Source organism: Siniperca chuatsi, linkage group LG13 (assembly GCF_020085105.1).
Source record: "Siniperca chuatsi isolate FFG_IHB_CAS linkage group LG13, ASM2008510v1, whole genome shotgun sequence".
Classification (NCBI taxonomy): Eukaryota; Metazoa; Chordata; class Actinopteri; order Centrarchiformes; family Sinipercidae; genus Siniperca; species Siniperca chuatsi.
In genome coordinates this window covers 22,729,641-22,741,610 of record NC_058054.1, presented here as the reverse complement: position 1 = coordinate 22,741,610, position 11,970 = coordinate 22,729,641, and the positions used below count along the sequence as shown (strand labels likewise).

The following is an 11,970-nucleotide window of genomic DNA, read 5'->3' as shown; positions in this document are numbered from 1 at the left end:
CACTTGTTCGTACATATCTTCGAAGTTGTAGTTGCTTAAGATAGACGCACACAACTGGGGCCAAAAGAGGATTTAAATGTTTTGCCTGCCTGTGCAATTCTAACATGAAATTTTGGTGCTAAAATGTTTTGGTTTTTTTTTTTTCTTGTGGCTATTTTAATTTGACTTTTGAAAACATGCAGACAGTATAATCATCCATGTAAGATCATGCAATGATCGTTTCAAAGTTTTTAGAGTTTTTAGTTTAGTTTATTTGACATTTTGAGAAGGAGAACAGTAGTCGCACAAAACTACAAAGATGTCAATGATGACACGATAAAGACCAAGACTTATTTCCAGGTGATTAGAGGACATCTATTACTGCCTACAACCAATCCAATAAATACCTATATCATTATCAATAAAATCACTCACAGTTCAAACATCCAAAGAAATTAATTATAAGAAATGAAATCCAAATTATAAATTGGATAATAAGCTTACGCTTAAAAGTTTCCCAGTTTGACCTGATTTTTAAAACTGGTGGTTTGTCATCTTGTGTAATGTTCATTGTTCATGATAAAGGCCTATTTGGGCCATTATTTACATTAAGCGTTGCATTTAAGCCAGTCTGTAACAACGAGCTGTAAGTATTTCTTCAGGTTGTGTGTTTTCCCAATCGGAGAAGCAGCACTGTGTCCTCACTACAGAGGGCGGGGCCAGAGATGTGTTGACAATTTCGGCACCGCTGATTGGTTGAAAATAACCAGCTTTTCTATTTATCCAGGCTGTCAGGTGGCCGTCTTTTGTTATCCCGGTCATCACGGCCAGCCTACGGGAGTAACGCCGAACATGAAGTCCGCCACATAGCTGGGAGCTTTCAGGTAGTTTTCAAGTCACCGCAGCTGCCGAAAAGGTGGGTCAGCACTTCATGAGTTACTTGCTTGAGGTTTCTACAGCCAAACAAGGACAATATGAGGTTACTGCTGATGGGGTTAATTGCAAATTACTGCAGTCGAGTTTGTTATACAGAAAAAAAAACTCGTGTTGGTCCTGCCGCGACATTTGTTAAACGGGTGAATTTGAACACTGAACGATGCTGAACAAATTCTATTGTTTCAAAGTTTGTTTGTGGTCACCAGCAAACCTTCCAGACACAGATGCAGTGGCTGCCCGGGCCGCTCATCGTGTTGCACTCTGAATTATTAATGCTGGCATGTGGTTTCTAAATTTAGCACTTTTGTAGCCAAAGATGGAAACTAGGCCGGAGGAAGGTGGCCGGGAAATACAATTGCTGTTTAACTCTATTAAAACAATTCAACCTTCATACATTTAATTTAGGCCTATGTATTGACAGGCCTAGTAAGGAGGCGCTGCCCCATTCACAAAAGAGGGGGACAAGCTGGACAGGGCTTCAGGATGACCGAGGGTCCGAGGAAGCGGAGCAGCAGCAGCAGCGGCGGCGGCGGTCAGTCAGAGCCCCCAGACTCCCAGTCGGGTGTGGGGAAGGATGCAGGAGGAAGCTCCGGGGTGGCTCTGAAAAAACAGATCGGCCTAGTCAGCGCCTGTGGCATTATAATCGGTAAGTTATAATCCATCCATCCCTTCACTCCTCCACTGTATGGAAAATAAAGCACGTTACTCTCAGGCAGTGAAGCTAACATCAGTAAAGAATCAACTTCATTTAACAGCTGAGTCATGCTTTATTCTCATAAGTAATTACTGGGCTTAAATAATCAGAGTTCAAAAATGACATCCCTTAAACTTAAGAGGCCCCTGTCAACAACAAACAAGTCCAGCAGGTTGTTACACTACATAAAGTATGATCTTGTTTAAATTGTGGCAACAAAATAATCAAAACGGCAACAAAAATCATACATTTTGTTTCACTTGGAATTCATTACAGGTATTTGACATCACTAATTTGGAGCCATGAGGAGTAATTTTAGCTAAGTAATATTTGCCTATTTTAAGCACATGTTGAAAGTATTTTTCATGATGTAATTGAACCGTCTTCTTTTTTTCCATGTGTAAAGACAATGTAGCTGAATCGAGCTGCACTGACTTTAGAAATACAGCCATTCGCATTGCACTGTAAGTGGTTGAGCCTTACTGACCGAAATCTCTCCCTCATTCTCTCTGTTGTGATTGCGGGCCGTCCTCGGCGCACTCCCAGCATCATACATCTTGCACATGCTCTTTCATCGTCACTTTCATGTTTCCAGGGAACTGCTGGCTGCCATGAAACTCAATCCCTGCCTACCTCCCACACATGTAGAGAAAAAAAAAAGAAAGAAAAAGAAACATCAGTAAAAAGCAATCCCACTAACGGATGTCCACTATTGCTGAGACTGCATTTGCCATCGCCATCTGAAGCATGGTTGGAGCGTGGTCGCCGCACCATTGGCTGTACCCTCATTTTCTGTGTTTGCCCCAATATGATGTATGGATAAGTGAGTGTAAAAACTCATAAATCATAACACCTTGCCACTTTATGTGCAGTCTTTTATGTCACTGTTGCATAATAGCTTTTATTCACCAGCAAGTGACCACTGATGTCGGTCTGCTGTAACTGGTAGGGTGTCATTTCATTCAAACTGCCTATAGTGGCAAGTACCAGGGTGAGCAGCATCATAAGTTAACTACGCTTTCCTGCTCATCTTTTCCCAGCCACTGAAAGCTTTACATTGGTTGCTTTCAACAAAGAAATATGCTGTATTTGCCTTCGGACTTGTAGTTGCCAAGAGTCACACGCAGGATATGAACTCATCTGGCCATCTCTTCAGGCATTAAAAAAAGACGGAGCAAACAGCCTCTCTGCTAAAACGAAGGCAAAGAAAAATACTACTGGGGGAAAAACTATTGGCCTCGCACTACTTTCAACGACTTGGCAGATGTGAAAAGTAAAATGCATTAATCATAAATCTTTCTGGACTACTCCAAGGTGAAGCAAAATGAATCTCAAACAGTCAAAAGTTTTAACCCACATGGGCTGATCAGCAAAGCCACACAAAGCCCAAAGTTAATTCTGTTCTACAGGAAATTGTGCCTTTCCCTTTTATAGCCCGTGATCGGTTTGTGTCACTAAACTTGTTTTCATGCTGTTTTTCTCCCACTGTTGATGAGCATAATATCTGCAATGTGATGCTTCTTTATACAGAAGATGGGTGTCTTATTTCATTGCATTCACATTATTTCTTGGAGCATCCAACCCTGTTTCTTAATCTGTCCTGTGTCTGTTGTTTAGTTTTTTTGTTGTTGTTGTTTGTTTTTAACTCACTCAGGCAACATCATTGGATCAGGGATTTTTGTGAGTCCTAAGGGAGTCCTGGAGAATGCTAGCTCAGTGGGTGTAGCCATCATTGTGTGGGTTACCACTGGAGTTATCACAGCCATTGGTGCTCTCTGCTATGCAGAGTTAGGCGTGACCATCCCCAAGTCAGGGGGAGACTACTCCTATGTCAAGGACATCTTTGGAGGACTGGCAGGGTGAGAACACATGCTATTCATATGACTATAAGGCTAAGATTAAAGCCCCCTATGTGTAGGATTTTAAAAATCAGATTTTGGTGACCAAAGTATCAAAAGACGCTAGGGTAGCCGATACACGCATCTGACATGAGGACACTGGGAATAAAGGGCTGAAAGCAATTCAGAGACTGAAGTGTTTTTGTTTATAGAAAAATGACACAATCCCAGTTAATATTGGTACAGAGTCATAATCCTTGGAGAGATGCTGAAATCACATAATAATCTACACAAAGGGGCTTTAAGTGTTTGTGGTTATGTGGGTTTCTGTATTTAAAAACTCCAATCCAGTGTAGTTCATGTAGTACTATGTCACATGATGCATAAAACCAGTATAAGATAAATTGCGTAGCAAGCCTTTTGTAATTAATTAGAATTTATAGTATGCCCCTGCCCCCATCCCTCCTCCTCCTCCTCAACCATGCTCACCATATAATTAAAGCCTCTCCTAATGTAGTTTTGTATTCCCAGCATCCCAGAATGTCACTGACCCAGTTCCACTCATTTCTCTTCTCTTTAACAACAATGCTCCAGTGCATTACTATAATGCACTTAGCTAATATGCTTGATTTGCATTACATTTTGCTGTAACAAGGGCTAGTATTGTCACACACACTGTTTGTTTGTGTGCTTGTGCCTGTGGTGTGTATGCAGCTGTGTGCACCAGCTGGTGTGTGTGACACAAGTCTGTTGCCACGGATCAATAACTTCCTGCCTTTTGTCGTCCCCCAGCTTTCTGCGTCTGTGGATTGCAGTGTTGGTTATCTACCCCACTAACCAGGCTGTGATTGCTCTCACCTTCTCAAACTACATCCTGCAGCCCCTCTTCCCCTCCTGCCTCCCCCCAGAGAGTGGCCTACGCCTGATGGCTGCTGTCTGCCTGTGTGAGTCATAAAATAAAACTCAAGATTAAATGGCTACTGAGAGGTTGGTGCATTAACAGATACAGATCATGAAGTAGCACAGTGAAGCCCACTTTGAAATTAAGGCTTGTCTTGGCAGCACACCAAATGCAACACACTCAAGCGTATTACACAGCCTGTAAAAAGCAGTTTTATAATGTCTTCCTGTCTGTGGAGGAACTTTATCAAGTCTGGGGGGGAAATAACTCAAGTGAGATCATTTGAGTAATCTTGGCTTGAGCTTGATGACAGGCTTGGTACAAATGCCTGCATTACAAACTGGATGTCAAAGTCCTGCATGGACTTTGAAGTTAATGAATTTGAAATGAATGTACCAGGCAGTGAAGGTCTAACAAAAGATGCTGTTGAGTTGCATTGTGGGCAGTGTAGGAGCTTGATCCATACTAAGGACTTAAGGTCAGGATATCTCAATGTTTTTAAGATTGGTCAAACAAATGCTTTAGCAAGTTTCTGCAGGTTTTTCTTAAACCAGGCTTTTATTTGGATGAATAGGGTGAATGTATAGAGTCGCACTTAGGCCGGTTGGAACCTACTGCACTTTTCTGGACACTGGTTTGTCATGTCCCCCTATTCCAACCAGAAAACAAGCTTTTCTGTTTAGTGTGACATTTCCGTAGTTCACTTTTGTTGGTCCTGAGGGCAAGTCCAAATAAGCCAATTTTATTAAATTAGACAAATACATATATTAGATTGTAATGGGAAAACAGCAAAATAAATATTTAACATTGTGGGAAAAACTTATTCCCACATGATGGGTGTGATGCACTCAGCCAGTAAGTACTCACATTCATTTTCAACTGATTATGACTAAAAATTAGATTGTTAAACGTGTATTCTTTTGTGAATTAAATAATGCATTTTTTTTCAATTTTATCTTTCAATATGTCATTAAGGTACATTAAACTCTTGTTTTTGCAATAATTTAATGTTAAGATATAAAACAGCATTTTTTGTAGTATACATTTACCTGTTTCTACAGTAAATTCTTGCCGCTCCCCAAAATTTAGTAATATTTTTCCTTTTTTAGAATTTAGAAAAAGGGTTAAAAATGTATCCCCTTTTTTCCCTTTCCTGCCAAAATTTTAATGACATTAAATCCTTTGTAACTTTATCCAAAGGGCTACAGACTCTCATAATGTCAAATGTTTCTCGAACTGGTTCAGGAATTTAGCTTTTTTTTTTTTTTCATGTTCCTGGAATGTCTCTGGTGTTTTTTGTCTTAATTTAATTTTTTAAAATAATTTAGCATTTTATTTTATCAAGGTTGTTTCTATTTGACTTTGAACACAAACAGGGCTTTTCAGATAACATGAAAAAATTAAAAACCCAACGTAGAAGTGTCGTGGGAGAAATTACAAGAAATTAACACTTGAGTTGCATGAGCTCCATTTTTCCCATTCCTAGATTGCACCTTTTTATTATTTGTAGGAAGTAACATACTGTGTGTCAGTGGAACGCCACAATAGTAACCCTCGCACAGCCTGTCGATACAACAGATATCATTCTAACTCTTGTCTTGGCTGTCCTTTTTTTAGTGTTGTTGACATGGGTGAACTGCCACAGTGTGCGCTGGGCCACATGTGTCCAAGATGTCTTCACCGCTGGCAAGCTTTTGGCCTTGGGCCTCATCATAATCATGGGTGTCGTCCAAATATGCAAAGGTAGTATTTGATCTGTCTTTCTTGTCTTCGTGCAACATCTCAGTCTTTCACCCAGTCAATTACTTTATTTTCTTACGGTTAATGTATCCCTCTTAGGGTAATTGTCATTCATCTCATGGCCGCTCCATTTTCCTGACCTCCAGTTTGGAAATCACTGTCTTAAGGCATGATGCCAAAATAGGGGAAAACTGGTTTTAAAGCAGCAACGCTTGAGCTACCATCACAATATAATCCCTTTGTGCCTCTCATGGGATTTATGATCCCAACATGAAAGAGGGATTACAGTCCTTCATAGCTCTTCATCCTACTCATAATACACACACACACACAGCCAGGCGAACAGACTCATTCATGTGACTTAGCCCCCTCACATCCCGCTTTCTGTGGCATAGAAGCCAGAGATGCAGGCTAATTAATACGTCTCTTTTGTCCAGACCTTTTTATGTGATCGGGTGTTTCACTATATATATATATATATATATATATATATATATATATATATATATATATATATATATATATATATATATATATATATATATATATATATATATATATATATATATATATATATATATATATATATATATATATATATATATATATTCTTTCATAACCAGAAAGATGTCTTTGTAGACGATGTAAATGTATACTAAACTCATTTTTAGACTTCTGTATCTGTAATCAAAAGGCAGCAATAAACTGTGTATAACATAGAATCATCATAACGGAAAGACTTTTAAATGCCCTGTAAAGGTATCTTGTGTCTGGTGCCCTCTGCTGCTCAGATGGTGGTGGTGAATAGCAGTTCAAGTTGGACTGATGTTGGTTTTTTTGGTTCACAGGTCACTATTACTGGTTGGAGCCAGCACACGCCTTTGAGACCTTCCGAGACTATGATGTTGGTCTGATAGCTCTGTCCTTCCTACAAGGCTCCTTTGCTTACGGAGGCTGGAACTTCCTCAACTACGTCACAGAGGAGTTGGTTGACCCATACAGGTAACACGTGCACATTTGCACAAGTAACAAAATACAAAAAAACAACATAATACATTAAAGGATTGTGCTAGAAAGATGAACAAACTCAAATGGGGGGGGGGGGAGTTCTGAAACACATTAGCACAACATACAGAAGGAAACTTCCAAAAGGAAAATAACAAGTTGGCATACAACTGCTAAAATAGATGTAAGGAGAGAGAAGGCCACAATAAACACAATTCAAGTAGTGTGGCTCATCACATAAGCTTTAAGCCTGAATTTAACATTTGTGAGAGAGGAAGCTTGTGTTGCAGTATGATGGTATTTATTCCACAGCAGAGATCCCCTGTATCTGATTTACAGAGTTGTTCTAAATCTTGGAAAATGCAAATGATTTACACGTCTGGTGTTAAATGTGTGGATTAGTGAATTTTCTTTTTGTGTTCTGAATAAATTGTAATTACTGTATCCAAATGTTTCACGTGTTGAATCAAAGGTTAGGAACGTTTCTCTATGGGAACATCAAACTTGAGTCACAGAAATGTTTAATGTGCCATGACCCGTGTCTTTTATCCCCTCAGGAATCTCCCACGCGCAATATTCATCTCTATCCCCGTGGTCACCTTCGTGTACGTGTTTGCCAACGTGGCCTACGTCACAGCCATGAGTCCACAGGAGCTGCTGGCGTCCAATGCTGTGGCAGTGGTGAGAAAACAGACCCACAATGACTCAAATCTGCCCAGCAGCCATTTACAGGAACCACACTGATCTGACGCATGCTTGTCATTGTAGCATAATGCTTGTAACACTTAGTCGGTCACCCCTTTGCACTCTCATTTTGAAGTCCTTATTAGTCGCTGTTATTTAATGTGTTTCAACTGTGTACTTGTTTTCTCCTCCTCTTCTTTCTCTCTACTCCTAATATCTCTCCCAGACATTTGGAGAGAAATTGCTAGGAGTAATGTCATGGATCATGCCCATCTCTGTGGCACTGTCCACCTTCGGGGGGGTCAATGGCTCCCTGTTCACGTCGTCGCGGTCAGTTTGTCGCTGTCGTCCCTTTCTTCTCATTCCAGCTTCTGTGGTTGCCGTGCTTGTTTTTTTTTTTGTTTGTTTTTGTTTTTTTTCCCCCGTTTCCATGCTGATCTTTGAACCCCTTCCTGTAGCTGTACATGGAGAAACTGGGTAAGCAGGGTGAAAATGAGAAGCTCAACAGGAATAAAATTCATTAGCAGTGTAACTGCGCATCTCTGGGGCCACAAACTGGATTACAAATTGTAGGGAAAGAGCCTGAATAGAAAATCGTATTCCTCTAGGAGCATATTTGAGTCCGCTAAGATGATCCCACTTGACCAATCCCAAAGTACTGAGCCCATTGTACTCCTGTTGTGGTCCATCTTTCACCCTGCAATCGGTCCATTTTTCACTTCTGCAGCCTGTCTCTGCACTGGTGCTTCCATAATCACCTGAACTGTTGTTTTTATTTATTTAATTTTTTTCCCCCCTGAGCTGTTCTCTCAACTGGCGAGTGCACTTGGTAAGCAAACACCAGCTGGCTCTGCTCTCATGACTTCGGTTCTGTCTCTCAGGCTGTTTTTCGCCGGCGCGAGGGAAGGCCATCTCCCACGTCTGCTGGCCATGATTCACGTCACACGCTGCACTCCTATCCCAGCCTTAGCCTTCACTGTGAGTCGCGTCCTGCTCAACAGAACATTTTTATTATTTGCCTTTTGTGTGTACTCTGTCCTCTCCTCGTGCAGAAGTGAGAGCTTTCTCCTCTCTCACCACATTCAGTTGATCTCCACTCTGCTGATGTTGTGCACCAGTGACATTTACACCCTCATAAACTACGTGGGCTTTATCAACTACCTCTTCTATGGCGTCACTGTCGCCGGGCAGATTGTGCTGCGCATAAAAGAGCCCGACATGTATCGACCCATCAAGGTAAAGACACAGACAAAACAATTTCATGTGGACTTTTGGCACCCAACATACAGAAAATTGTAATTGCCATAACATAGTAGCAACACAAAGTTTAAAACTTCAGATACCAGTCTGTTTTCCATGAGCACTGCATAATACATAGTTTATTGGATGTTGCGCTGTTTATACAAGGCTCCAGGGATCACATTTTGGCCAATTCTGGTAGAACTTCTAATTCTGGTAGAACTTTAATTCATAACCAACGATCCAATTTCACAACTTGTCTTGAAACATGCACGACAATGACTCAGCACTGACGAGAGAAAGGTATCCATGTGGCACAGGAAAGGTGCGCGAAATGTATTAATACTTGTTTAATGATAATAAGACCATACATGACTTACTTCTAACTGCATTTTAAGCCAGCATGCAGAAGTGTGTTAACACAATATTTGAGGTTTTACAACACGGTCTGTCACTCCTCCTCCAGGTGAGTCTGGTATGGCCAGTGATCTACCTGCTGTTCTGGGCCTTCCTGCTGGTCTTTTCCCTCTACTCCGAGCCAGTGGTCTGCAGTATTGGTCTGGCCATCATGATGACGGGTGTCCCGGTATATTTCCTGGGAGTGTACTGGGAAAACAAGCCACAGTGTTTTGATATTACTATTGGTAAGGCAACATCCTGGTCTCGTCCTTTTCTCTTAGATAAAAGATGTCTAGACCTTGAAGTTGAAAATGTTGTTTGAACTCTGAGATGCCCGCAAATGTGAGTCTGTCCACTTCAAAGTGAACACGGTTCATTATTAAATGCAGGGTTTAACAGGTGTTACAGGTGTTGGGTTTAACAGTTTTGCTGCATTTGTCAGCATTAAAGGTGACCCTGCTTCAATTGTAATTGGGCAATTTGAATCCTAAAAATGTACGATGCAACTCAAAGGAAATATACTATAGGTGTAATTGTATCTCGAGGAAAAAGGTACAGGATTGATTTTTAAAAGTTAACCCAGTTTGATACAGAACGCAGAAATAGAATGGTGACGGGTATATTAATCAGGATAAATGCCAACAAGTGTCTTTGATATAAAGAATTTCCATGTTTGAACCATTTAACTCTAATATCAAAATTATTTCCCTGGTCTCTTCCATCCAACTGTATCCAGGTAAAATGACGCATCTGTGCCAAATGCTCTGTTCGGTGGTCTACCCAGTCATGGAGGAGAACGTGGAGCCCCATGGGCCTCAAAAGGAAGATGGAAAAAGCTCTCAAACAGTTGACTGAACCTGTGCATAAACAAACACAGACATTGCCTCAAACTCACATGTGGTTTTTTTTTTTAGGGGGAACGACACTTGGGAAAGACTCCAGAAAGATGAGCATACATATTAATTTGTTCTGCAACACTCTTGTACTTGTGAAACACAGAAATTATGAAAGTCCCCCCCCCATGTTAGAATTTAAACCTGTCCTTTTTTTCTGTCTTGTCCCGTTTGCTGTTTGAGTCTGGGAGGCAGTGGAAAAATGTTTTATGTATTTTTCAAGCTGTGTGGAAATTTTCTTTTTCTTTTCTTCCGATTATCTCCTCACTATAGTGAGTATACATAAATTAAATGTTCCAGATGGTTTAAGGGTTTTTATTCTCATTAGACTCATAACATCTTAATGCACCAAATTGTATTAGCAATTCATTCACAATGTTCACATTTGAATACATATAGAAAAGGCAGATTTGGCTTTAGAGAGCTAGTGTTTGTTTGACCTTGCACATAAATCTCAGTTCCGATCATCACTACGAACAGTTGATACTGGTGGATTATTGCACCTGGTGGCCTGTGACTAAGTTATTTTTCCTTGAAAATGTGTTCTGAGTAAGAAGCTCTGCAGCTTTTCCTTAGAATTGTCCCCATGCCTGAAGAGAGGTCACATTGGAAAAAAACAAACAAAACAGCTGTCTTCTTCTAATATCCTTGAACAGAAAGCTCATGATAGAAACTCAAATATTCCTGATGCGTTCCCACAGTGCATCTGCAATGCATATGGTGACCATATACCACATTTTTAAAAACACGATTGCAATTTCTTTTTTTTTAAGGTATTTTTATCACCTGAATTGTTTTTGATAAATTGGGTTTCTGTCACTGTGGTGTATTGTAATGCGGTGCTATTGGTATTGTGCTGCCTGCTGCACCTCTTCATCAATGTTTCATCCACCTGTTGGGACACCTGACGTAGAAGGGGCGGAGTCCACGCACAATGAGCGATCAAATTGCGGAAGTCCTTGGCGACTGTGACAAGCCTAGGTGGGTCGAGATGTCACATCACCCTAAATAAGACAGGAAGCTATATGAATATGCCTTCAAAATAAAAGCCTGAATATCTGCGTTGCCAAATAATAAATCCTTTTATTAAAATAAAAAGTAAATTAGTTATATTACATTTTGGGTGGATTAAATTGATGAATTAGAAATACAAGACAGTATTTCTAATTCATGCAACCTAGGTCACATATTTAATTTCTTATATTTATATACTTCCAAATGCCCATCAACTACAGTCCACATAGAAGACTGAGAGCTTGATAATATTTTGTCCAGAACCACTGTAAACCAATATCCTATTTCCAAATGCAGAGTAAACGTACTGACACGCAGTATAAACCTAGAGTTTTTGGGGGCCTGGGTCCATGGAAGTCTGGGGCAGTTGCACATTTTGCCAGGTTGGTAATCCAGTCTTGCTCCATTTAGTATTTTGTTGTCTGCTGTCCTCTGTCGTCACTATTATAGGTCAGCAGCACAAATAGGGGGCTATTCCGTTAAAGTTAGTTTGGAACCTCTTCCACTGCCTTTAGAAAGTGGGGATTAGGGTACATGTACTCTAAATATGCTTATTTCTTATGATATATAATGTGAAATGTTTACAGGATGCAACTTGACCTGGTCATGACAACTGCCAAATTGTACCCAAGGTAGTCTTCAAGGGTT

The 11,970-nt window shown here is 40.4% G+C and overlaps 1 protein-coding gene across 2 annotated transcripts; it reads left to right on the top strand.

Annotated features, from left to right (window-relative positions):
• Nucleotides 1–741: 741 nt before the first annotated feature.
• Nucleotides 742–10,617, top strand: slc7a8b (solute carrier family 7 member 8b). 2 transcript variants are annotated; one of them, XM_044219401.1, is made up of 12 exons: nucleotides 742–895; nucleotides 1,337–1,561; nucleotides 3,264–3,468; nucleotides 4,240–4,391; nucleotides 5,966–6,091; nucleotides 6,937–7,090; nucleotides 7,651–7,774; nucleotides 8,004–8,107; nucleotides 8,659–8,755; nucleotides 8,864–9,013; nucleotides 9,483–9,660; nucleotides 10,330–10,617. In XM_044219401.1, the coding sequence occupies exons 2-12, from the start codon at nucleotides 1,399–1,401 to the stop codon at nucleotides 10,488–10,490; spliced, it is 1,614 nt and encodes a 537-aa protein (XP_044075336.1). In that variant the 5' UTR covers nucleotides 742–895; nucleotides 1,337–1,398; the 3' UTR covers nucleotides 10,491–10,617. The 2 variants fall into 2 exon arrangements, with proteins under 2 accessions (XP_044075336.1, XP_044075337.1); XM_044219402.1 differs by having other exon boundaries at nucleotides 10,152–10,617.
• Nucleotides 10,618–11,970: the final 1,353 nt, after the last annotated feature.